The 26476-nt window shown below is 51.3% G+C and overlaps 2 protein-coding genes across 7 annotated transcripts in view; both read right to left on the bottom strand.

The window, feature by feature from the left end:
• Armc7 (armadillo repeat containing 7) overlaps positions 1-10445 on the bottom strand; it is a 16543-nt gene extending 6098 nt beyond the window's left edge. Inside the window, exons 1-3 of one of the 5 annotated variants that reach the window (XM_017597159.3) lie at positions 10054-10429; positions 9820-9963; positions 395-4080 (exon numbers count right to left, since the gene is read on the bottom strand). In XM_017597159.3, coding sequence (XP_017452648.1) covers positions 4076-4080; positions 9820-9963; positions 10054-10144 — 240 coding nt within the window. In that variant the 5' untranslated portion in view covers positions 10145-10429 and the 3' untranslated portion in view covers positions 395-4075. The other 4 variants (XM_017597157.3, XM_017597160.3, XM_006247711.5 and 1 more) reach the window with 4 other exon arrangements.
• Positions 10446-12200: 1755 nt separating this feature from the next.
• Positions 12201-26130, bottom strand: Slc16a5 (solute carrier family 16 member 5). Of its 2 annotated transcripts, NM_001109568.1 has the most exons (4): positions 25802-26103; positions 22904-23047; positions 15788-16597; positions 12201-13723 (listed from the first exon to the last, which is right to left on the bottom strand). In NM_001109568.1, the coding sequence occupies exons 1-4, from the start codon at positions 25998-26000 to the stop codon at positions 13476-13478; spliced, it is 1401 nt and encodes a 466-aa protein (NP_001103038.1). In that variant the 5' UTR covers positions 26001-26103; the 3' UTR covers positions 12201-13475. The 2 variants fall into 2 exon arrangements, with proteins under 2 accessions (NP_001103038.1, XP_063125954.1); XM_063269884.1 differs by lacking the exon at positions 15788-16597 and having other exon boundaries at positions 12579-13723; positions 25802-26130.
• Between the last annotated feature and the right edge of the window lie 346 nt (positions 26131-26476).

Genomic DNA, 26476 nt, shown 5'->3' with positions numbered 1-26476 from the left:
GTGAGTTTGAGGCTAGCCCTATCAACATAGTGAATTCTACACCAGCCATGAGTACATTGAGGCATTATCTAAAAACAAACAAGAAAAAAGAAAAGAAAAAGCAATGTGCTTTTATTCATGTATGTGTGTATGTATTCCACATGACGAGGCCTTCCTGGGTAGCCCCGGAGGGCCTGGAATTCCCCACATAGCCTAGGCTAATCTTGAACTTCTGGAGATCCGTGTTCCTATCTCCCAGTACTGGGATTACATCATGTACCACCATGTTGGGATCACGCTTTGGATTCTGTAAATTCTGTACCATACTGGTCAGCTGTGTGCCACATAATTAAAATACATGCAACTGTTATGTCAAACTCTAAGAGACCCTCCCTCTGCCTAGGACTCCCAAGTAGCTGGGACTGTGCACATATGACACTATACTTTACTGGAAAATAAAAGGACAGGGCTGGAGAGGTGACTCAGAGGTCAAGAGCACTGGCTGATCTTTAAGGGGATCGGGTTCAGGTCAGCACCTACACGGTAGTTCACACTGTCTACAATACCAGCTCCAGGAGATCCAACACCCTCACACAGACACACATGCAGGCAAAACACAAATGCACATAAAAATAATAAGAAATAAATAAGAAAAGAAGAACAACTCTTTCAAGTGTCTAAGACATTAATTACCATGGACATACACTGTTGCCTTCCAAAGAGGCAGTGGAGGACTTAGCCATTGAGCACTGCCACCACCTGGTGGCAGTCATATGTATTGCAAGATGTAGGAAGTCAATTTAATCCGACTTTTCAGAGGAATGAATTCAGCCTTAGCAACGAAACTGACAAGTACCCTGTGGCATCCTAAGAATAAGTTTTCAGAGAAGCAAAATCCTCCTGTCATTTCTCTGCATCTCCATGCTGTCCCAGGACAGCTGCACAGGATGTTTTTAACTGCAGCTTCACGCACTCTCGAGTGTTACTGAGATCCTGGCTTTAGAGCTGGTTCCTCTTAATCCATCCACGGCTCAGACAAAGTTGCAATCATGGGCAGCTTTCCTACAACTAAGTGGCTGCTAGTTCCTCTGTGATTAAATGTGACCCTGAGCTCTGGGCATCACCAGGGGCAGCAGGCAACTCCTAACTGTGACAGGGACAAACAAGGGAGAATGAGGCCTTGGAGCTGAACTTGGTCTGGGTGTCTGCTGGGTGTCCTGGGCATAGAACTTGAGCCTGGAGCCTAGGGTAGCACCTGGCTCTGGTTATTTCAATATGGGAGTCAAGTTTGCTGAGGAGAGGCATGCTGGTGTGCAAGGAGGGCTCCGTCCCATTTGCTTTGCAGGGGAGAATGCCACCCCCCACCCCCAAACGACAGCCAGACCAGCCTATGCTGGCCAGGGACGACTGTGACTCTCAGGCTATTACCATAGCTAGGGAATAACTACAGCCACACAGAGGCTCCAGCAGACCTGAGGCCCCCAGCCTCAGAGAGGCAGAGGTATGCATGTATCAGGATGACTTGGGGGAGTTACTTCTCTCCTTCTACAGTGGGGTCCTGGGGACTAGAGTGTTGTCAGGCTAGGTAGCAAATGCCTCTCCCCACTGAGCAACCTCACTAGCCCTTCACTTTTTTTGTTTTTTTGTTTTTGTTTTGTTTTTTTCTTTTCTTTTTTTCGGAGCTGGGGACAGAGCCCAGGGCACTCTACCACTGAGCTAAATCCCCAACCCTTTACTTAGTTTTAAACATAGCCCTTAAACTTCGCTAGATCTTTGAACACGGTTGTGAGATCCTTTGAGCAGCCACATAATCACCTCCCCTGCACCCACGTCTTGGGTGAGCTCCTAAGCATCCTCTCTCTGAATGACCACACTCAGACCTACACCATGGAAGAAAGATCTCGTTTCTACTAACTTGCTAACTTTTTTTTTTTTTTTTTGGTTATTTTTTTTTTCGGAGCTGGGGACCGAACCCAGGGCCCTGCGCTTCCTAGGTAAGCGCTCTACCACTGAGCTAAATCCCCAACCCCTAACTTGCTAACTTTTAACTCTGACCCATCTTGAAATTCTTTCTAAGGACACAGATTTTTCTGGGTGGAGGTTCCTCAGGCTACCAGCCAGAGTCCACTGGATTCCACTAGATCTCCTAGCTGCTAACAAGCACATCTATCTCCAGGGGGAGAGGTGACAACACCCACACACTGACCAGCACCCTCACCGCATGGCAGTATCACAGGCGCTAATAGCCATGGCCTGGAATAGTCAGACAGTCAACCAGCATGCTCACACCAGGCCTTTTACAGTCGGGCTACGGATCCACATTCTACTGTACCCCATTACACGGGGTACTTTTCTAGAGGGCAAGGATCTCTGAACAGAAGGGTGGGTTCCCCGATGGGATATTGTCCCATCCTACCTGGAAGAGGTTACCTGTAAAGCGATCTGGATTCAAGTCCCTGGGTGGAGGCCTAGAGGATCCTGTAGTTGCACGCAATGACCCTACAAGGCCAGTTACTTCATTCCCTCCGTAAGTAGCTACTCACAGTCTCCCTCTGACAGGTGACTGAAGGGAAATTACACCCAGACGGTAACTGAACCTAGGCATGTCTGATCCCCAACCCAGGCCATGAATATCCAGCCCACGTGCTACTTGCTAACAGACCGACATTGGTTTGGGTTCTGGGAGACATGGCCAAAGACAGTCTGACCCAGCTCATCTCTTGCCTGGTTGTTGCAGAACCAGCCCTTCATAAGGCCTCTGCCATCTTCCGCCCTAGGCCAAAGCATGGAGGCATCTTGAACTGCAGAGCTGAGCATAGCCGGGTTTAGAGCTCCACCCTAAGTGCTCCCCGGGCACAGACCAGAAGCTCCGGGGGACGGATGGATGGACGGTGCTTTCAGCAGCCAAGCAGGGACTCGGCAGGGCCCCCTCTTAGTGCCAGAGGCGGTCCAAGGGTGGGAATGACGACAATCACCGAATCTGTGTCTGGGTCCCACTGGGACTCTCCTTTTCCGTTGTATACGATAAATACAAGAGCAATCAGATCAACACAGCGCCCCAGACATTCAAGGACGAGAGCTGGAGCCGCACTTGAGACTGGAGCCTTAGACTGTGTGAAGACAGAAAGGACAGGGGCAAGAACAGTGCTGATACAGACAGATCCCGAGGGGCGGGGCAGGCATCACTCAGGGAAACTGCCCAGAGAGCAGAGCCCTCCCGTGGAGCCTCCGGGCTGGCAGAGGAGCCAGCAGGGCAGATGCTGTCTGGAGCAGGAGGAGCATCTCTGTGCCTGGGCAAATTTCTCCAGAGTTGGCAGGCTGTCTACTCTGGAGGAGCTCCATGACCTAGGCAGAAGGACGGCCACTCATTCAGAGGGCAACAACAGTGGGGCACACTTGGTTTTTTAAGATAGGATTTAGCCTGGGCTGTCCTGGAACTCACTCTGTAGACCAGGCTGGCCTTGAACTCACAAAAATCCGACTGCTTCTGTTTCCCAAGTGCTATGATTAAAGGTATGCGCCACAACCACCTGGCTATTTTATAGTGCACTGTAGCCGTCTTCAGACACACCAGAAGAGGGCATCAGATCCCATTACAGATGATTGTGAGCCACCATGTGGGTGCTGGGAATTGAACTCAGGACCTCTGGAAGGGCAGTCAGTGCTCTTAACCACTGAGCCATCTCTCCAGCCCCTTACTTTTATTTTTTTAAGAAGTACTCACTATGTAGATCCTAGCTAGCCTGGAATGTACAGAGATCCCTCTGGCTCTGCATCCTGAGTGCTGGGACCAATGGTGTGCTCTTGTAGAGGGCTTTACGTCAGGGTCCTGCAAACTGAGGCTTGCCTCAAACTCACTGTGTAACGGAGGCTGACCTTGAACTCCTTTTTTTTTTTTTAATTTTATTTATTTATATATGACTACACTGTGGCTGTTCTCAGACGCACCAGAAGAGGACAAATCCCGTTACAGATGGTTGTGAGCCACCATGTGGTTGCTGGGATTTGAACTCAGGACCTCCGGAAGAGCAGTCAGTGCTCTTAACTGCTGAGCCATCTCTCGAGCCCGACCTTGAACTCCTGATCCTGCTTCCTCCTAGTCTGGACAGAGTTGTAGACTCTTTAGATTATCTAGTACAACAATCTTCTAGAAGAGCAGGAGGTATAGAGGGCCCCACAGGGATGTTCTGAAGACCCCAAATCCACCCAGAGCCCACCATTCCCCTTGCATCTGAGGCTCCATCCCTCAGTCTCCAGCGGCACCAGCCTCTTCTGGGTCCTGACTCCTGTAGTGAATTCCCTCAGCACTGTACTTAATAGAGCAGCTGCTTGTGGAGGGTGAGGATGGCTGGAATTCTTTTTCTTATTTGGTTTTTCAAGACAGGGTTTATCCATGTAGTCCCGGCTGGCCTCAAACTCATAGAAATTCATCTGTCTTGATCTCCAAGTGCTGGGATTAAAGATTTGAACCCCGAGTCACAGCTGGGATTCCCATGGGTCTTAAAGCTCCTGCACTGTGAGAAAAGATGGGAGGCTCTGTATTCCAATCCTGTATTCCACAAATACTAGCAAGAGCTGGGTGTCTCTTAAAAACTCTAAACCACACTGTGGTGTATTCAGGGTTCAAAAGCTGTTACACTATTCAACCGAGTCTCTAGGTTACAGGAGGAGACAGAAGGACAAACTAAATCACTTATACTGTGGCTCACTACCACACATGCGGTTATAACCCGGAGGTCCTGAAACCCAGGCAGTTGGGTGTGGTGTGCACAGCTTTAAACCCAGCCTAAACAGACACCTTCCATTGTTACTTTGTATCTCTGTGACTCAGGCACTGACCTTGTGACACTGAAGCCATGAGAACTCTGAAAACACCGAGGATGTTCTATGTCCCACAGTACGCTCGGCTAGGTTTGAGTGTGTGAAAACTATACAAGCCTTCTTAGTAGGATGCAAACACTGTCCTGAGTAAATAAATGGACCTATAACACTTCCCTGCCCCTTGAACAGGGTCTCATGTAACTCAGGCTGGTCTCAAAGCTGGTACTTAGCTGAAGATCATCCAAGGCTCTTGGTTCTCTTGCCTCCACCTCCCAAGTGCCAGAACCGTATTTATGGTTTGTTATGTTTGGTTTGATTTGTGTGCTTATTTTATATGGCTCTATGTGTGTGTGTGTGTGTGTGTGTGTGTGTGTGTGTGTGTGTATCTGTAAAATTTCCTCAGGCAGCTCAGTAGTGGTGGCACAGGCCTTTAATCCCAAGTGTATCTTTGTAAATTTGAGGCCAGCTTGGTCTGCTCTGCGAATTCCAGAAAAGCCAGGGCTACACAGAGAAACCCTGTTTTGTGCCACCCCCAACTTTTATTCTTATGCAAAAAGGGCTCCTGAGTGGAAAAAGTTGGAGAAGCCCTGAGCTAATGACACCTTTGAGAGGAAGGAGACTACAGGAAGGAGGGACATCTATAGATGTGGTGTAGACCATGCGGTGATCAGCATTATGGATCGATGGATGGATCATCTATGAAGGCGCTGGAATTGTTACCCTCCAAACAGCACAGCATGAGGTCATTTCTCTTTGCCTTCTGACCGCTGGGTTGAAGACATATGCCACCACACGTAGCCCAGAGCTGTGACTATTTATGCCCACCGTGCTTGCTGACTGTTGATGCTCCCACAGGAGGAGATTGGGAGAGCCATTAGACCTCTCTGGATTCCTGGGAATCCCTCCTCAGTTATCCTATGTGGCTGTGCGCTGCTTGTGGCCATGGAGGTGGAAAGTTACTAAGGGTAGAGCTCCACCTGCGCAGGTAGAGAGAAATCATCCTTGTGCTAGGGCAAGCCTTTGAGTGGTTCAGCTGCTGTAGGGCATCCGTGTTCTGTAAGCCGGCCCAATAAAACCAGTGGCTACACAAGATATACTCTGGTGGGATCCAACTTTGGTCACTGCTGGCGCCCTACAGGGAAGGCAGATATTCGCTTGCATCTCCCCCGGCACAGAATGTCTCAAACATAAGGATTAAAAGAGACTTGAGGGGAGGGAGAGAAGGCTCACTGGGGAAGGACACTTGCTGCTAAGTCCGACAACCTGGGCGTCATTCCTTGATTCCCCCACGATGGAAGGAGAGAATTGACCCCTACATGTTGTCCCTGGACCTCCATGTTCCTATCACGACACACACATAAACACAGACACATACTAAATACATGTAAAACAGTTTTAAGAGATTTAAGATAATCTATGTGACAACCTCTGTCCCAAGAGTATACCATGGGAGGGGAGCGGGGCAGCTGCATACTGGACACATCGGACAAACAATTTCAGCCGGGTCGTGAAGGTGACTCAAGAGGGCTACGTCACACTGGCACTAAAAGATCCTAACATGAGTTCCAGGCCGTCCAGAGCTATAGTGAGACCCTGTGTCTGAAACAAAAACACCCAAATAAGGCCCGACGATTAAGCCATGTATGTCATGTGGGATCTTGGGCCAGAAAAAGCGTATTAGGAAAAAACAAATGAATGTCCTGTGAATGACACAAAGAGTGGCTAATGAAGATGTATCAATGCAGGCTCACTAATTACAGCAAATGGACAGGATAGTTGCAAGGAATTAAGGTGGGGAAAAGTAGGTGTGACCATGGGAACTCTGTCTTTGGAATTTTTTCTTTCTTTCTTCTCTGCTGAGAAAGAGTCTCTGGTGGCTCAGGCGTGGACTTGCCTTGAGGCTGAAGGAGCCCTTGAGCTCCTGCCTGGCCCTACCTCTCGCAGGCAGGTCCTTGTGGGGCGGTGGGCCATGAGAGGGAGCCTGGTAAGACTAAGCTAAGGCTAGAAGCCCCGGAGACCCGGAAGGGACAATAGGAGCTTTGCCTGCTCCCAGGACCAAGTCCACATTAACATTGTGCCCCCCTCTTCCACACCCCTTCCCCACATAGTGGTTTGTGGCTATCAGTCAAGTAGGGGCAACACCCCCAAGCTCTCCCACATGTAGATGAGGCATCCCTAACCTCTCAGACCCAGCCAATAGGAAGCACCTACTGTTAGTGCCCAACCCACCCCAAAACTGTATGCAAAGATCCAATCCAGATGCGTGAGATCACTCTGACATCTGAGAGTGTCTGTCGTAAGAGCTGTAACACCACCGCCAAGGAAGGGAACTGCTCTCCTAAAACGCCACCGCCGGAAGCCCCCCTTTCACCCGCTTGCTGGCTAATCAGCCTTCAGTGCTTCTGCTCAGCCCTCTTGGCTCAGTGCTGCCAGTGTGGCATCTCAAAGCAGCAGCAGCTGCTCCCGAGGTGACGGTGCCAATCCCTACTCCCTGCTCCCATCCTTTCCTCCTCTCTTGAACTCTCCCACCTGGCATGGCCAGAGATTTCCACGGAAAGCCTTGGGTACACAGGCCCACAGGTCCTGGACTGGATCCTAGTTATACAAACCAATGTCCTTTTGGGCCTACAAGATGTCTCAGTGGGCAAAGACACCTACCATCAAGCTTCATGACCTGAATTCCATCCTTAGAAGTCACGTGGTAGAGGAATTTGCTCTGCAAATTATCCTCTGGAAGCCAGGGATGGTGGTACAACCTTTAATCCCAGCACCCACAGGGCAGACAAGTTTCAGACCAGCCAGGGCTACATTGGGAGACCTCAGATGCCCTGTCCTTCCCCATAAATAACAAAGAATGTTCTTTAGAGCGTTGTTAGAAAAGCATTTGCATGACTAAATACTAAATAATATGAATGGCATTAGATTCTCTTATGGTGCTGAGGACTGACCCGCAGAGCCTTAGGCACGGGGTACACACACCATGACACAGGTAGGGACTCCATCACGTTCCAGCCCTGAAGTTTTTTTTTTTTTTTTTTTTAGATTTACTTATTTATTATATATAAGTACACTGTAGCTGTCTTCAGACACACCAGAAGAGGGCATCAGATCCCATTACAGATGGTTGTGAGCCACCATGTGGTTGCTGGGATTTGAACTCAGGACCTCAGGAAGAGAAGTCGGTGCTCTTAACCACTGAGCCATCTCTCCAGCCCCCTGAAGTTATTCTTACAGACGGTTTCTTTCCCAGTGTTCCTTTCACACTCTATGGGGAGAGGTTACTGTTTAAAGGTACGTGCTGATTAAATTCTAAACTTTTCCCCATGACCTAGATCATTTCCCACTGTCCCACCTGCCTCTTCACTTAAAACATTCAGCCTTCCTTCTAACAGCTTCCTGCTTCAGGGCCTTTGTGTCCACACCACATATTCAAGATGGCCGAATCGGAAGTTGTGCCACCTCTCTTGGCTCTCCATCTGAGTTTGCTATTTCTGCTTTGCTAGTTTTTTTTTTTTTTTTTAATTTTTTTTTATTAACTTTTATTTATAGGAGTACACTGTAGCTGTTTTTTTGAGATGCACCAGAAGAGGGCAGCAGATCCCATTACAGATGGTTGTGAGCCACCATGTGGTTGCCGGGATTTGAACTCAGGACCTCTGGAAGAGCAGTCAGTGCTCTTAACCCCTGAGCCATCTCTCCAGCCCCCTTGCTTGTTTATTCTCCACCTAGCTCCCTTTCTAGAATACGATCCCCAACCTGTTCACCGTCTCCCCAAAACCCGGACCAGTACTTTCCTTATAGAGTACCCAGTAATAACTATCATGGGGCGGAAGAGATGGCTCAGCAGGTAAAAGAGCTTGCCACACAAGCCTGACGACCTGAGTTCGACACCAGGGACGTACAGAAGAAAACCAGAAGCAGCGGTGAGCATCTCTTAGGAGAGATGGGGGATTGGATCAGCTGGAAGCTCATGGGCCAGCTATGGAATGCACAGCCCTACTCTGAAGACACAGGAGATCCTGCCTTAGCAACTGGAAGGGGAGAACACAACTACTACTATTACTGCTACTACTATTACCTTATTTTTTTTTCTTTTTTCTTTTTTTTCGGAGCTGGGGACCGAACCCAGGGCCTTGCGGTTGCTAGGCAAGCGCTCTACCACTGAGCTAAATCCCCAACCCCAACATTATTTTTTAGAGACAACATCTTACTACGGAGCCCTAGATGGCCTAGAACTCAATACTTACTCCAGGCTGGTCTGGAACTCTGAAAGATCCACCTACCTCTGCCTTTGGAATTCGGTGATGAAAGGTGTGTGCCACTGTCTGTGCTCTGTGAGAACTGACTTTTGAAAAACACTTCGTGCATACAGCGAGAGGGGCACATGCATACCCGCACTCATTCACACATACGTGCAAACACACATGTACACAGCGAATTTAAAAGAACCTATCTTGAATAATTCAAACAGCCTTACAATAATCCAGTTGCAGGAGTCCTAAGCTACAAATTCCAAGTCACCTTTGCTTCTCTTGACAGTAACCGATACAAGAGCAAGCTCGGCACTTCTTTTTTTTTTTTTTCCGGAGCTGGGGACCGAACCCAGGGCCTTGCGCTTCCTAGGCAAGCGCTCTACCACTGAGCTAAATCCCCAACCCCAAGCTCGGCACTTCTTAAGAGTTTTCAACCCATTCCCTTACTTCTTATCTCTAAGACAAAGGAAAGACACAAAGAGCTAGCAGTGACTTCCAGACTTGGAGCAAGCTGTGACGGGGAAAATGTGTAGAGGAGGAGGTGGCCCACACATGGATGGTCTGCCTTGGCAGATGAGATTCCCCTCCCAAAGACTGGTTTGTTTAGTGAAAGTGTCTTACTCTGTATCCCAGGCTGGCCCCCAAGTAGAGGCAATCCTCATGTTTCAGCCTCCCATAATGCTGGTTTTACCGTGAGTGGCATCGCTGACTCAAGTCGCTCTAATCCATATCTTGGGGGGCGGGGAGGAGGGAGCCTAACTCTTACCAATAGCAAACTTGATGAGGGTTTCATTCTCTTCGGACAGCGAATCGAGGAATAAGTCCAGGACTTGCAGTTGCCGTAGGTACTGATAGTTGCCCGGGTCATAAGCGAAGTTGGCAAGGTTGGCGAGGACTTGCTCCTTGGCGTCTGCAATGGGAAGCGGCACTGGGGTCGGCCCTGTGCGGCGGCTGCTGCAGAGCCCTGCCGGGTCCCTTGTGCCCACCCCATACCTCTCACCTTGGCTCTCAGTCTCCTGGAACTCTGTGACCAGCGCCTGCAGGTAGCCTAGCCGCCCGACGTGGGGGTCTATCTTGGGTTTCTGTGCCATGGCTGGGGCGGCGGAGTTGGGAGGTTGTATTGGAAGGAAGAGGCCACAAGGCTGAAACCCTCGCCTGGATCCTGACCTGTCCCGGCGGCGACAGAGCGGCAGCAAACCCAGTCTAGTCCTGAGATCCGAGTCTGCAGTGACTGACAGTTGGGGATGCACTGTGGGGATGGCCAGAGGTCTCAGGATCCTGTCAGAGCCGGGTTTGAAAGCAGAAATCCAACCCGGGTGACAAACCGTGGTGTTTAGGAACCGAAGGCACACCCCTCACCGCGCTCTCCACACCGCTTCCGGGTTCAGGGCGGAAGTCATTCTAGCCCCGCCCCAGGAAACGGAGTCGGCGTGGTTACTGAGCGCCTCCTGGGCTTCCCGCCCGATTTCTTTGTTTCTTTTTAAAAGATTTATTTATTATATATAAGTACACTGTAGCTCTCTTCAGACACACCAGAGGAGGACATCAGATCCCATTACAGATGGTTGGGAGCCACCATGTGGTTGCTGGGAATTGAACTCAGGACCTCTGGAAGAGCTGTCAGTGCTCTTAACCGCTGAGCGGTCTCTCCAGCCCTCCCGCCGGATTTCTAGAGCTGGAGGCTTTAGGTGTCAGCTGCGGAGCCGCCGTGGGGATGCATAGAAGGAGGGAGGAAGGGAGAGAGGAGGGAAAGAGGAGAAAAGGAAGGAGGAGGGAAAGAGAAGAAAGGGGGGAGGGAAAGATGGATGGAGTGACAGCCTGGCGGACGGATTTTAAAGTTATCTAGACATGGTGGTAGTTTAATCCCAGAACTCGGAGTTTAAGAACAACCTAGTCACTGGGGATTTAGCTCAGTGGTAGAGCGCGTGCCTAGCAAGCACAAGGCCCTGGGTTCGGTCCCCAGCTCCGAAAAAAAGAAAAAGAAAAAAAAAAAAGTACAACCTAGTCTACAAGGCAAGCCAGGGCTACATAGCAAGACCCTGCCAATCAAACAGAACACCCATCAAACCCAAAACAAAATCTTAGGGTTACAAGGAGCATCAGGGAGGTAGGCAGCTTTGCCATGCCGTCATGGAGATGTAGGCAGTGAGGGTTTTTAGGGCAAGGATCAAGGGTCGTGTACTTAGCTCTGTTTGCTATCAGGGGCCTGAATCACAGCAGAATGGTTTATGTATTTCACCTTTCCCTGCCCCCCACCTCTGAGGTTCAAGTCCCGGTGATCAATCCATGCCCAGGATCAACCCAGACCAAGAGTTTTAACCTTAGTCTACGCTCTTGAGTACTGAGGTAGCCTGGCTTCATACATCTCAGCTCAAGATGGCCAAGCATCTGACTGGTCAGAGCATCGAAGACCTGGGGATCAGGAACCTTTGAGATCCCAGAACAAACCCTTTGCTGATTCCCCTCATAACCTTCCAGGGGTGATCCAAAGCAGTTCCTGGCCACAAAAGAGTAGAGCTTGCTTCCATGTTATCTCCTAGTCCCTGGCATCAGAGAGCTGGGGTTACAGCACTCCTGGGGGTAGGTGGGGCTGGTGATTGAACTGAAGGCTTGATGTCCAGGACTAAGCTACACTCTGAGCCTCATTTCTTCTTTGCTTGTTGTCCATAGTCTAATGCCATTATTACCAACGGGCAAGTGTGGTGAAAATTCTCTAGCTGGAGGTTCACAGATTCTATTTTTCCTGGAGCGTTTCCCGGAAGTGGGCCTGTTAGCCAGCTCCAATTCTGTTTTCCATTGGAATGAGAAATAGGTCCTGGCATTTGCCCCTCAGGGTAGAAACCATGCCTGGTGGTTAAGCTCAGTACTGAGTTGGGATCAGAAAAGCAATGGTAGACATTAGACATGACATAGAGGCAGGCTTTTTCAGTTGGAAGATGATGTCTCTTACAGGCCAAAAACATTTCTTTGATTACATTTATTTGTGTGTGTGTGTGTGTGTGTGTACATGCCATAGAACAACTTGTGGTAGTAGGGTCTCTCCTTTCACCATGTGGGCCCCAGGAATCAAACTCAAGTTGTCTGCATGTCAGTAAGCACCATTACCTACTCAGCCATCCCCGACCCAGGGTCTAGAGACAGTGAACAAAGCGATTCAGCAAGTGCGCCGCTGCAGTACTTCCCTTGACCATGAGGGGGCGATCGTGACAGCACCTTAGAGGAGACAAAATAATCCTTAAAATGCTTACTCATGCCAGATGGACTTGTGGAGGAGGAAGGCTGGCGTCAGTCATGAAAATAAAATCGGTTTTTCCTGATAAGGCTTTCTTGCTGGAGCCTGGTTGAGCCTGAACCAACAAACAAGCCCAAGAAGTTCCTGCCAGGCCTGGGGAAGAGAGGAAATTTACTCAGGCCTGTTTTCCTGCTTTACTAATCCAGAGTTCATGACCCGCGGCAGGGAATGTTTTTGTATCTAATTCAAACAGACTGTTTTCCCATTTCCTGGAGTACCCAGCTGGGACAAGCCTGGGCTGATGACAGCCAGCCTTAAGTGATGGCCTCAGACACCAGCACCAGAAGTGTGTTTGTGGACACAGCTCTAGGCCGTGGGCAGAGGCTAGCAAGCAGCTGCTGCTTTAGCCAGTTACTGCCTCGGGGTTGATACTTCCAACACATCCTGGAGAAAGTGGCGCCTCGGAGGCCACGGGCGGAGCACAGGCTACCATTTGCACACATAGGCCCGGTTTTTATAACGTTCCTTAAGTTTCCTAGCCGGCCTTCTTGTCTCCTTGTTAGTGAAGGATCTGCCTTCCCCTACAGAGTCTGGTAAAAGAGGAGATTCTGCCTCAGGCTCTGCTCAACGGCTGAAGACTCTTTAGACTTTATAACTTCTGAGACCCAAGCAGGAGGGCTCCTTCCAGGACAGCAGAGAAGTAAGTTTCTTCCTTGCTCTCTGCAGAGGTGTCAGGACCAGTTTTCCCCACAAACAGCCAATTGGTCCTAATCTTGTACCGAGGCCAACTTCTCTTCCTGGCTTTTCATCTCTGCCTCTGCTATGGCGCCACTTAGCACGAGACTCAGCTTCTTGAAGCAGCACTCTTTATCTTCCTGACCTGAGGGGGTCAGGGTTGGTTATTTGGGAAAAGAGGAGGAGTAAGTTCTTGGAGGACAGGCAAGTTCTTCAAAATTGTCTGAGGCCTGAAGGGCAAAGAGAGCTGACATGGGAAGGCTGGATGAGAGGCCCCAGAGTGTTGGGTTGTAGAAACAACTGGGAGGAGCCAGCCCAGGGTAGCTAGGTAGCCATGACTGCTTCAAGCAGGACTCAGACCAGGAAGGCCCTCTTCTGCACTCTACTTCCCGGAAGGAAGGTTTCCCCCCACTGACTTCAGAGCTCAGAGGCAGGTCATAGGTGATCCCTGGAGTTCAGACACTGGTCACATAGATGTTTTCAGGGTATGGTTGCTTCTTGGCACTGTCCTTGTCTTCTGAGGTAAGACTGTGCTTTGAGGTAATCTCTGAGGTAGCATCCTCCATCTTGGCTTGCCTGTCTTGCTTCAGCTTCTTCTCTGCGACATAGAAGCCCACACCCATGAAAAGGGAGGCTGAGATGAGGAGGCCGCTCGACATATAGAAAACATAGTTGAAGTTGTTGGTCGTGTCCAGCAGCAATCCTGGGGGACAGAGAACAAGTTAATCCACCATGCAAGTCCTAAAGGCTCCCCCCACTACCCTGTGCACTCGAGGAGGGCAGAGACTTTAGTTTTGTCTCCTCCGCTCAATAGGAAATCGTGGCTGGCACCCTGGAGATAGACAACAGACAATAAGACCGCCTGATCTACACAGAGATACCCTGTCTTGAGAAACCAAACCAAATCAATCCAAACAAACAAACAAACAAAACAAAAACAAAAAACCTCACAGAGCCAAGCTTCAGGGTCTGACCACAGTGACCACCACCATCCTTCCTTGATGACTATCTCCCGAGCCAAACTCCTCCCACCCACTCTGAAGGTCCCTCTCTCCGCTGTGCAGTAGCCTTCTGCTACAGGTCTTGTCTTACATATTCTGCTTGTTTCCTTCCTAGCACCAATCACCTCATCCATCCCCCCCACCCCACGAAGGTGAGCCCCAATAGGGTGGTTTTGAAGGCGTGCTCTCAGGGACTGGTCTGGGTGGACGTTGTGGCGCATGTGCTCTCTTCTGCATTTTATAGTTGGCATCCTGGCTCAGAGAAGAATAGTGATGTCCCTGGGACTCACAGGCGAGAACTAGGAGAGCCAGGATGTTGATCCCAGTGAACACAGGTGAAGCTCTTATCACGATCTCTTTGCTTGAGATCCTTACAACAAGGTCTCTTACCACCCACTGTGCTTCACTGACAGGAGCAGAGGTCCAGACAGGGAGGTGACAGATTCATGTAGTCTGCAGTGCAAACCCTTCCTCTCTCTCCTTCCTCTCCACCCCCCTAAAAAATCTTTTTTAAAAGTGTATGAGTGGGCTGGAGAGATGGCTCAGTAGTTAAGAGCACCGACTGCTCTTCCAGAGGTCCTGAGTTCAAATCCCAGCAACCACATGGTGGCTCACAACCATCTGTAGTGGGATCCGATGCCCTCTTCTGGTGTGTCTGAAGACAGCTACAGTGTACTCATATACAAAATAAATAAATAAATCTTTAAAAAAAAGCGTATGAGCATTTTATTTTCATGTATATAATGTGCTGCATGTATGCAGTACCCACGGAGACCTGAGGTTGGCGCTGGTACCTCTAATGCTGGAGTTACAGATGGCTGTGAGCCACTCTGTGGGTGCTAGGAACTGAACTCAGGTTCTCTGTAAGAGCAAAAGTGCTATTAACCTCTGAGCCACCTCTCCAGTCCCTCCCTCCCTTAAAAGAAGACTGATTTCTTTGATGTATAAGACTGTTTGCCTGCGGGGTTGGAGATTTAGCTCAGTGGTAGAGCGCTTGCCTAGCAAGCGCAAGGCCCTGGGTTCGGTCCCCAGCTCCGAAAAAAAAGAGGAAAAAAAAAAAAAAAGAAAGAAAGAAAAAAAAAAAAGACTGTTTGCCTGTATGTATGTAAGGGCGGGTGCTATACTTCAGGGAGCTGGAGTTATGAACAGTTGTGATCCACCATGTGGGTGCTGGGGATGAAGCTGGGTCCTCTGTAAGGTCAGCAAGTATTTTTTGCTCTCTCTGTGTGTCTCTTTCTCTTTGATGGTAAGACTGAGACAGGGTCTCATATAGCCCAGGTTGGCTCCCAACTTGCTTTGTAGCTAAAGGTCTTTCTGCCTCCATTTTCTTTTTTTTTTTTTTTTTTTCCGGAGCTGGGGACCGAACCCAGGGCCTTGCGCTTCCTAGGTAAGCGCTCTACCACTGAGCTAAATCCCCAGCCCCCTCTGCCTCCATTTTCTAACAGGCGTGCACCACCATGCCTGGCCACGCCTATATATATATATATATATATATATATTTTTTTTTTTTTTTTTTGGTTCTTTTTTTCGGAGCTGGGGACCGAACCCAGGGCCTTGCGCTTCCTAGGTAAGCGCTCTACCACTGAGCTAAATCCCCAGCCCCCACGCCTATATTTTTATACCTCGAGGACCAGGCAAATAACACACTGTAGCTGCTGGGGGAAGGGAAGGATCACAGATTCCAAGTCCCTTGTGACAATGGTACTGGGCTCAGATCTGTCCAGAAGGGGGAGCCTGCCTGGCTGCCTTCCTTCCCAGTCGCTCACCAGCCAACGGTGGAGAGATGAGAGAACCCATGCCACACAGGATGGTGAAGAGGCCCAGGGCGCTGGGGAACCGATCCATCGGGACAATGTCCATTAGAACCTGGAAGACGAGGATTCCGGTTCCACACATGGACAGGCTGTACACCAGGCAATAGCCCAGGAGCACCCGGAAGTCGGCCGACACTGTGCATATGAGGTTGGTGAGCCCATTGATGAGGATCGCCACGGCAAACAGGTACTTCCGGTAGGCAGCCAAGCTCTTCCTGCCCGCCAGCATCCCTGCCACTGGCCGCAAGAAGATGTTGCAGAAGCCGACAATGGACATGAGCATGGCTGCCCAATATTCTTCCATCCCATGATGCATAGCGTAGGGCACCAGGAAGATATGTGGCAGTGAAAAACCCAGGGTCATCCATGTTGCACCCGTGACATATATGCAGAAGACCATATTGTGACGAAGGATGTCGAAGGCCAGGTAGTATTGGATAGTCGAGACACATGTCGCCAGGCAGCTGCGTGTAGGTGTCTTGGGAGGGAGAAGGAGATCTTCTTTGGGCTCAGGGTCCACATTGGTGGCAACGGGCCTCAGCATGGCTCCACATACACAACAGTGGAGAAAGATGCCACCGAAGATGAGGAAGGCACCCCTCCAGCCCAGGGTTTCCAGAAGATATCGGGCCAGCAGTGGCCAGAGGGTGACACCCATGGAGATTCCTATGGAGGCCAGTGCATTGGCTAGCGGCCGCTGGCGGACAAAATATAAGCCCACTACTGTGATGCTTGACTGGAAGCTGAAACACATGCCCAGGCCTGCAGTGCGAGAGGGGACATCAGCTCAGGGACTTTGTAGGACTTTTCCACCTCCACATGGAGTAGGGATCTTGGCTCATGTTCCATGTCTGTCTCCTTTGGCCCTAGGACAGACACACTTCCAAGTTTTCATGATGGAAGGTACCTGACAACCTCCCTATAAGCATCTCACCTAGTTCTTCCTCCCAGCCCTCCTCTGCAAGCACTAGTGACCTTAATCCTCCTTCCTCCCTCCCTCCCCCTCTTCCTTCCTTCCTTTCTTTCCTTTTTTCTTCCTTTTCCTTCCTTCCTTCCTTTCTCTTTCTTTCCTTTATTTTCCTTCCTTCCTTTCCTTCCTTCCCTTTTTCTTTTCCTTCCTTCCTTCCTCTCTCTCTCTCTCTCTCTCTCTCTCTCGCTCGCTCGCTCGCTCGCCAGGTATTATTGTGCTGAATGACTTTATTCCCAGAACTCAGGAGGCAGAGGCCTATAATTCCAGGCCAGCCTGACCTTCACAGTGAGTCCCAGGCCAGCCAGGGCTGCATAGTGAGAGCTTGCCTCAGAAAAATATTCAGTTACTCATTTTATGTGTATGAGCATCTGCCTACATGTGTGTATGTGCACCCTGTATGCTTGTGTATCTGAGTTCAGTGCCTGGTACCCATGGAGGTCAGAAGAGGACATAGGATCTTCTGAAACTGGAGTTGAAGGGAGTTGTGAGCCACCATGTGAGTCCTAGGAGCTGAACCCAGGTCCTCTTGCATGAGCAATAAGTGCTCTTAACTGCTGAGACATGTCTCCAGACTCTAGATTTATTTTTATTTTAATTGCGTGTGTGTATGTGTGTGTAGCTATGCACGTATGTATGTGTAGCTATGCACATATGCATGTGTGTGTGTATACTCGTGTGTGTGTGCATGCGTGTGCTTGTGTATCTGAGTTCAGTGCCTTCAGAGGTCGCTGAGCCGGATTGACCCGTGATTGTGAACCACTGAACATGGCTTCTGAGAACCGAACTCAGGTCGTCTGCAAGAGCAGTACACACTCTCAGACACAGAGCCATTTTGCCCTTCACATTGAGATTTTAAACACCGTCCTTTGATGGATGCCTCTCAAAGACTTCCTGTCACATTTGGAAAACATCATAAGTGTCTTCTATGTCCCAGAAGGCTGTGTGGTTTGGCTATGCCCTGGAATCTGCCAATCACTGGGGTCAAACTCTGTCAACTCCATCTCCAGACAGCAAGCTGCCTTTATACTTCGTGACCCTTGCCAGGGCTATGTCTTCTGTCTGGAATATATTCTACTTAGCTCAGACGCTGCCTCCCCGGAGGGGTCTCCCTGCTTCTTTGCCTCCTGTGCCCCACAGTGGTCAGTGCTGGAGAACTAACTTGAAACAAAAAGTCCTGTGTCTCTATCCCCGCCCACCCCCAACCCCTGTGTGTGTGTGTGTGTGTGTGTGTGTGTGTGTGTGTGTGTGTGTGTGTGCGTGCGCACACGCTATGCTACTATAGCATGTTCAGTCACTCATGGACCCTCTAGGTGGCCATTTAGGCTTTCTTCCTCTCTCCTAACTCCTCACTCAGCTGTCCATCAGGACATTGGCCTGCTCACCTATGCTTCAGGGGTCGACTTTTTTTTTTTCTTTTCTTTTTTTCGGAGCTGGGGATCGAACCCAGGGCCTTGCGCTTGCTAGGCAAGCGCTCTACCTCTGAGCTAAATCCCCAACCCAGGGGTCGACTTTCTATTCCTGGCCTTCAGTCTGTCTCCTCAAACCTCCCTCTGCAGTTTCTCCACCTTGTATCATTTCTTCCCGTCTTTACTGGGCTGTTTGTGATGGCAAATGAACCCAGAAGGCTATTCAGGCACAGCATGTGAGTCCGAGTCGGAGGCCAGCCTGGTCTACGTAACCAGTTCCAAACCAGCAGCGAGGGGTACCATGTCCAAAAGGGGGAGGGTTGTCTCAAAAACACAATCATAAGCAAAATAGCAAAAATTCCCAAGAATGCAAACAAACAAATAAAAAACATTCTCTTAACACTGCAGTTTCTGCACTAGTCCATTGCGCTGCTGCTTTTGCACAGGTGCTGTGGATGCATGGGGTAGAATACAGGTGAGACCTGAGTAAGGCTCTGGCTTTAAATCCTAGCACCAGGAAGGGAAGGAACTGCATGTGGTATACTTCTGTAATCCCAGAATTCAGGAGGCTGAGGCAGGGGGCTTGCTATAAGTTTAAGGCCAGGCTGAAGGACACAAGTGAGACCCTGTTTAAACCTTTCCAACGGAAAGAATGAACAAAGTGGGGAAAGGAGATGGAAAAAGGGAGGGGGAGAAAGGAGGGAAGGAAGGAGGGAGGGGAGGATGGAGGGAGGATGGAGGGAGGATGGAAGGGAGGAGGGAGAGGAGGATGGAGGGAGGATGGAAGGGAGGAGGGAGGGGAGGATGGAGGGAGGATGGAAGGGAGGAGGGAGAGGAGGATGGAGGGAGGATGGAAGGGAGGAGGGAGGGGAGGATGGAGGGAGGATGGAGGGAGGATGGAAGGGAGGAGGGAGAGGAGGATGGAGGGAGGATGGAAGGGAGGAGGGAGAGGAGGATGGATGGAGGATGGAAGGGAGGAGGGAGAGGAGGATGGAAGGAGGATGGAAGGGAGGAGGGAGAGGAGATGGAGGGAGGATGGAAGGGAGGAGGGAGAGGAGGATGGAGGGAGGATGGAAGGGAGGAGGGAGGGGAGGATGGAGGGAGGATGGAAGGGAGGAGGGAGGGGAGGATGGAGGGAGGATGGAAGGGAGGAGGGAGGGGAGGATGGAAGGAGGATGGAAGGGAGGAGGGAGGGGAGGATGGAGGGAGGATGGAAGGGAGGAGGGAGGGGAGGATGGAGGGAGGATGGAAGGGAGGAGGGAGGGGAGGATGGAGGGAGGATGGAAGGGAGGAGGGAGGGGAGGATGGAGGGAGGATGGAAGGGAGGAGGGAGGGGAGGAGGGAGGGAGGATGGAAGGGAGGAGGGAGAGGAGGAGGGAGGGAGGATGGAAGGGAGGAGGGAGGGAGAATGGAAAGGAGAACGGAAAGGAGGATGGAAGGGAGGAGGGAGAGAAGAGGGAAGGGAGGATGGAAGGGAGGAGGGAGAGGAGGATGGAGGGAGGATGGAAGGGAGGAGGGAGAGGAGGATGGAAGGAGGATGGAAGGGAGGAGGGAGGGGAGGATGGAGGGAGGATGGAAGGGAGGAGGGAGAGGAGGATGGAGGGAGGATGGAAGGGAGGAGGGAGGGGAGGAGGGAGGGAGGATGGAAGGGAGGAGGGAGGGAGGATGGAAGGGAGGAGGGAGAGGAGGATGGAGGGAGGATGGAAGGGAGGAGGGAGGGGAGGATGGAGGGAGGATGGAAGGGAGGAGGGAGGGGAGGGTGGAGGGAGGATGGAAGGGAGGAGGGAGAGGAGGATGGAGGGAGGATGGAAGGGAGGAGGGAGAGGAGGATGGAAGGAGGATGGAAGGGAGGAGGGAGGGGAGGATGGAGGGAGGATGGAAGGGAGGAGGGAGAGGAGGATGGAGGGAGGATGGAAGGGAGGAGGGAGAGGAGGAGGGAGGGAGGATGGAAGGGAGGAGGGAGGGAGAATGGAAAGGAGAACGGAAAGGAGGATGGAAGGGAGGAGGGAGAGAAGAGGGAAGGGAGGATGGAAGGGAGGAGGGAGAGGAGGATGGAGGGAGGATGGAAGGGAGGAGGGAGAGGAGGATGGAAGGAGGATGGAAGGGAGGAGGGAGGGGAGGATGGAGGGAGGATGGAAGGGAGGATGGAAGGGAGGAGGGAGAGAAGAGGGAAGGGAGGATGGAAGGGAGGAGGGAGAGAAGAGGGAAGGGAGGATGGAAGGGAGGAGGGAGAGAAGAGGGAAGGGAGGATGGACAGGAGGATGACAGAGGCAGAGAGGGAGCTTAGTGGAGGAAGGGAGGCAGTGGGACAGAAGGGAATGCTGGGTCCCAGCTTGCTTCCTTGTACACAGCTCCTCTAGGCAGTAATGGGGATCAGAAAAGGCTGGGCAAGTGCTATTCACGGAGCACATTCTCCATCCCCTCTGTTCTCTGCTGAAATGAACTTGTTCCTTCCATACCTTGACCTGTACCTCCTCCCCAGCCTCCTCCTCATCCAGGCCTCAGTGCAGAAGGACAAGCATGGCCCTGGGCTCCTCCCAGCACTCAGCACACTCCATCCCTCCCTTTCCCGAAGACTCTTCTGACCATCAGCTTCTGGGTCTCTTCTTTCTGGCCGGCCTTTGCCCAGGCTCAACTCTCCTCACCTGTCCCCAAATCCTGAGAGGTGGCAGGGGTTCCTCATCTCAAGCTTCTGTTCCCATTTGTTTTGTTTGTCTCCTAAGTCCTGAGCTACCTGCCTCCCCCCTCCCTCCCTGGGACCTCAGCCTGTCTAAGCCTGAGGTCCACATCTCCTCCAAACCGAGTCCTCCTGTCTTCCCATCACAGTGATGGCGACTCCATCCTCCAAGTGGTTTTGTGGGCATCGTGACTTGGAGAGCCCCGGTTGTCTTAACCCTTCATTCTGAGCCCTACTTCCTCTACACTTCTCTCATCACACCCTGTTCAAACTAGGAACCCCTGGGACCCAGGTGTGTTCTTCCCGCTCCTGGCCATTCACCCCAGAGTCACCAAAGCCAGAGCAATACGTTAGCCTCTGAGATAGTGTCACTCATCCCTCTGACTGAACTCAAGTGGCTTCTCATCTCAGCATAAAGCCATTTATAAACTGAGCCCCCAGCGGGCCTCCGCCCAACATCTCGGCCCCTTGATCCTACATCTCTAGCCTATGACTATTTTCTGTTCTGTGTGTGCATGTGTGCCTGTGTGCGTGTGTGCGTGTGCGTGTGTGTGTGTGTGTGTGTGCGTGTGTGCGTGTGTGTGTGTGTGTGCAGGCTCACTGTGCCTCCCTGTCAAGTGTTACCCCTGGTGTCATGCACCTTATTTTTCTTTTTTTCTTTTTTTTTTTTTTTTCCGGAGCTGGGGACCGAACCCAGGGCCTTGCGCTTGCTAGGCAAGCGCTCTACCACTGAGCTAAATCCCCAACCCCATATGCACCTTATTTTGAGACGGTCTCACTGGCCTGGAACACACCAAGTAGGCTGGACTGGTCAGCCAGGAAGCCCCAGGGATCTGCCTGTCTCCACCTCTCCAGCATTGGCATCAGAAGACGGCCACAGTGCTTGGCTTCTTTAGGTGAGTTCTGGAGGCTTGAACTCAGGTCCTCGTACCCACAAGATAAGTACTTTACCAACTGCCCTGTACCTCAGAGATCTGTATGCTTGCTGCTCCCTCTACCTGGACCTCTCTTCCTCAGAGAGCCTCAGTCTCTCCGTGCCATTGTTTTGTTTGCAGTGGTTTTAATAAGTGTCCCAGAAAAGCTCACATAGTACTTGGGTGTGGTAACAAATGTCTTTAATCCCAGCACAAGGCAAGCAGAGGCAAGTGGATCTCTGAGTTGAGGCCAGCCTATTCTGTAGGGCTACAAAGAGAAACCCTGTCTTGAAAAACCCCAAAAACCCAAACAAACAAACAAAAGAGCCCGCCCAACCAACCAACCAAATGAAAACTCAACAATTCTCATAGCAAAGTCTTGGTCCCTAGCTCAGGGCTATTGGCAGAGGGAAAACTTTAAGACACGGGGCTTTGGGACTGGAGAGAGAACTCAGTGGTTAAGAGCACTGGCTGCTCTTCCAGAGGCCTCGAGCTCAAGCCCCAGCATCCACGTGGTGGTTCACAACTCTCTCTAACTTCAGTTCCAGGGGGTCTAATGCTCTATTTTGGCCTCCTAGGGTACCAGACATGAGTGTGATACATGCATACGGAACACATAAAATGAAAGTGAATAAGTGTATTTTTTTTAATTGAACAAAAGAGAGAGTTGGGGCTTAACGGGAGATCTTTGGGGTAGTGGTGTCTGTCCTCAATGTCTTTCAAGGGCTACTGGGACCCTCCGTTTTTACTCTCTCTTGCTCCCTGACCATGCAGTGAACAGGCCTTTTTCATTGGCTTGTTCGTTGAAGACAGGGTTTTATTCTACAGCTCCACTTGGTTTGGAACTCACGTGGTCCAGTCTAGCCTCCAACAACAAGGATCCTCAAGACCTTAAGTAGCTCAGACAGCTTTCTTCAAGACTCCTCTCACACTGGTGACATTCTCTCAGGCCGGGATGCTGTCACACTCGCAGTCCTGACCCCTCATATACTCTCGAGTATCTAAACATTCTTATGTATCTGCCCCTGACCCCTGTCTGACTTCTCCTCTAGACCGTAAGCAGTCCCACCTACGCAGGGCTTTCGAGAGAGCGATGGTTACCTGTGATAAGTCCTGCCGTAAGGAAGAGGTGGATGAGCGAGTCTGAGAAGGTGCTGGCTACCATGCCCAAGCTGGCCAGCACCCCCCCCAGCATCATGGTCACTCGACAGCCGAAACGTTTGATCAGGATGCTGCACAGAGGTCCTGCAGGCAAGAAAGGTCACAGTGGGTGAGGAGGTGTGGAGTCAGGACACAGAAGGGCTGAGAGAAGGGTGCTATAGGAACTAGCCAGGGGGATTAGGAGATGACTAAAATCTGCTAACGTGGCTTTCTGGTTGCCACCTTGCCACAGTCTGGCCCTGTGGTCCCAGCAAAGCTTGACGCTCATTTCTGCTTCAGTTTTCTCCGCTACAGAAGGAGTGGTCAGACCGGCTGTTGTGTGGTGTGGCATCTGGAGGGCACGGCAAACCCTGCACTAACCTAAGTCGAGAACCATGGCAGTTTGGGATCATGATCTACATGAACATCACACCCTTGCTTCTTGTGGTTTGCTCCGGAAAGAACCTCCTAGAACAACATGCCCCTCCAGCACCCCCCCTTCCACCTACCCCACAATCTTCCAACCTCATACATTCGACCTGGGTCCTGGACCACTCTGCACCTCCTTGCTCTGACCTTTGGAGTGTTAGGGAGAACATCAGTCCGGATGTCTGCTCCCCTCTCTCGATGGTTCTAGCCAGCACCCAATCCTTAATCCACCTAGGGCTGGAGATGGAGCTCAGGTAGAGAGAGTGTGTTCAGCATGTAGGCCTTCGGCTCTTTTGGAGAAGGGGTGGGGGGTGGAACAGGGAGGGATTCTAAGAGAGAAATGCAGAGACAGAGAGAGACTGGAAGAGGGAGAGTCTGAGAGATACAGAGGGGAGAAGAATGAAAGAAAAAGAAGGAAAGAAGGAAGGGAAGGGGTTGGGGATTTAGCTCAGTGGTAGAGCACTTGCCTAGCAAGCACAAGGCCCTGGGTTCAGTCCTCAGCTCCGGAAAAAAAGAAAAGAAAAAAAAAAAAAGGAAGGGAAGAAGGAAGGAAGGCGTGAGTCACTAAAGCAATCCAACTCCTGAATCCATACTTAAACATTTGGCTCCATGTAGAGAAGAGCCTCTCTCACCCCAGTGGCTTTCTTACTAGCCCCACATTCTGGCAAGTAGAAACCAGTCGGACTGGCCAGCTGCCCCCAAATATCTCACAGGTTCACATTCATGAGCATCCTGTCCCCAGGAAACACACACAATAAGTACCCTCCCCACCCCTGTAACTTTGCCAGAGGGCAGAGAAAGTTGTGTGCACGTGTTTCTTTGACGGGAGGAAGCGTGATGTGAGCCAGCATTGATCTGAGAACGACAAAGGGAGAGAGATTAACTGACTCTCTCGCGCTGTCTGTCATGCCCTGTCTGTCATGCCAACACTGCTGCCGCCGCCGCCACCGCCGCAGAGCAGCCTGCTCCTGCTACTGCAGAGTGCAAGGAGGCTTTGGTTGGGTGTGACTGCTGGCACATAGGTCTTCCCCACCTCTGAGACTTCACCTGCCTCAGGAAGGTGACCTTGGGAAGAGCTCTGAGTCACAGGGAGGGAGTGGAGTTGGGGCGGGGATTTTGAGCCACCTGTGCCCTCTGCCTTCAGTCCCCTCCCCAATCCCTGCAGGCCCAGCTCTTGGAGCTCGCTGGCCTCCGCTCTCCAACACTCTGGGTGAGCAATGGGCTCAAAATGTTCCTGAAACTACAACAGGGTAATGAGCACAAAGCTGGCTGGTAAGTTGGGGTTTCTCCAGGATGTCTAGTCTCCAGTCTCTCGCCGAGGTCCTTCTTGGCCTGCAAGATCCTTCCGAGATTCCCATTGTACTCTCCAGCCCTGGAGGGCGAGAGGCCACACGTCCTGGGTCAGCTTGGCTTTTCTTTCTCACCCAAAGTCCACACTTCTGGTGGTCAATTCCGGGGTCACCGTGGAGGTTGACAATCCTCCTCCCACCCAGTTTCCTTTTCCCCTGGCATGAGAGAAGGTATCTGGAATAACCATCAGGTGCTGCTATTAGATGGAGGGACTAGCACAAGGGTAGCAAGCTGCAGAGCTGGGCTCAGCCAAGCCAAAGAAACACGTGTGTGGAGGTGGGGTGGAGGGAGACAGGCCTTCGGATAGTTGGCCCTGGCTCTCATGGACCCAGTCCCCACTTGTGGTCTCTGTCTACCGAGTCATCTCCCAGGGGCTGAGGAAAGGTCACTTATCTCAGGGCATAGACCTGGAACTCTGATCATTGGGCTTGCTGGTGCCAAGTTGGACAGCAAGGAGAAGGCAGGATGAGGGTCTGCCTTTCTCTGAGATCCAGACTCATGGAGGACTCTCAGTGGGAGATGGGGCTTTTCCTGTGTCCCTTTTTCTGACTTGTCCTTTCTGAGTCTGAAGCCACAGTGAGGATCTCTAATGTACCAATGATTGACATCCCCATGTATTTCCTACCCCCTCCTAGTTTCAAGACCCCTGAGGTCGCTGCCACCAGATCATGCTGGAGCTGGACAGGGCACTGGCTGTTATCTCCTTACTATAGGATAGAAAGTTCTGGGAGGTGGCCCAGCCTGTGTCTGCTGATCCCACTTCCTGCCGTCACTCAGGGTATTATTGAATACCTTTGCTCCAAATCGGTCACCAAGAGGACTCTGCAATCATGGATTGGCTCTGTGCCTCAGGTGGCCCTCTCTCTCCCATCCCTAATGCAGCCATCCTTTCTCCGGACAGGGCTCAGTGTAGCCAGGATTCTAGCCAGGAGGGTCAGACCCTGCTTAGATCAAGTAATCTCAGGACATCCAGGTGAAGCCTCTGGCCTCAGAGAGAGGAACATGGTAAGTCAGGAAGATTGTGCCCCTCCCCAGCTCCCAACAATCCCTTCTTCCCTTCCCACTCTTCAAGATACTCACCCCCACAATGGAGCATGGCCCCCATGATGGAGGGAAACCATGAGGTCTCACTGTTGCTGGCCTGGAAGTCACGCTGCAGATCAGTGAAGAAGACGCCGATGCAGGAAGGGAAGCCTACAGTGAGGGCCTGGGTCACCAAGGAGGCTAACAGGACTACCCAAGCCCATCTGCCGTCTGCTTGCTCCAGGGCCTGGGGCATTCTCAGCTCCTGGTATTGCCTCAGCCTTACTGCTACGTTGTGACCTCGGGCTGGAAGGAAAGGGAGTGCAGCTGTGGTTGGCAGGCTGTCAGCCCTCCTCCAGCCCACCTGCCGCTCTGCCTGGGTGATTGAAACTGCTTCTTCCTTATGCCCTGGCCCTAAGTATCAAGGAGGGGCACCGCCCCCTGGGAGGTGACAAGAAGCCTTCACAGTGGCCTTGGCGTTTCTTTCCCCCCACTTTGCAGGGACAGCCCGGCTGTAGGTGGCAGGGGTGGGGCCGGCAGTGACCAATGGGTACAGGTAGGGCAGCAGAATTCTCTCTAGTGATTACATCATCTGACAAAGCACCTTCTAAACCACTTGATAACTGTTTCAGAAGGATGGGATCATGGGGCCAGTAAAGTCCTGGTGTCTCCCAAAGTGGAAAAGGGACCTGTCTGGAGATTTCTATGGCTGAGCTGACTGCATACTAGCAC

Source organism: Rattus norvegicus, chromosome 10 (genome assembly GCF_036323735.1).
Source record: "Rattus norvegicus strain BN/NHsdMcwi chromosome 10, GRCr8, whole genome shotgun sequence".
NCBI lineage: Eukaryota > Metazoa > Chordata > Mammalia > Rodentia > Muridae > Rattus > Rattus norvegicus.
This window is presented reverse-complemented; position numbering and strand designations above follow the sequence as displayed.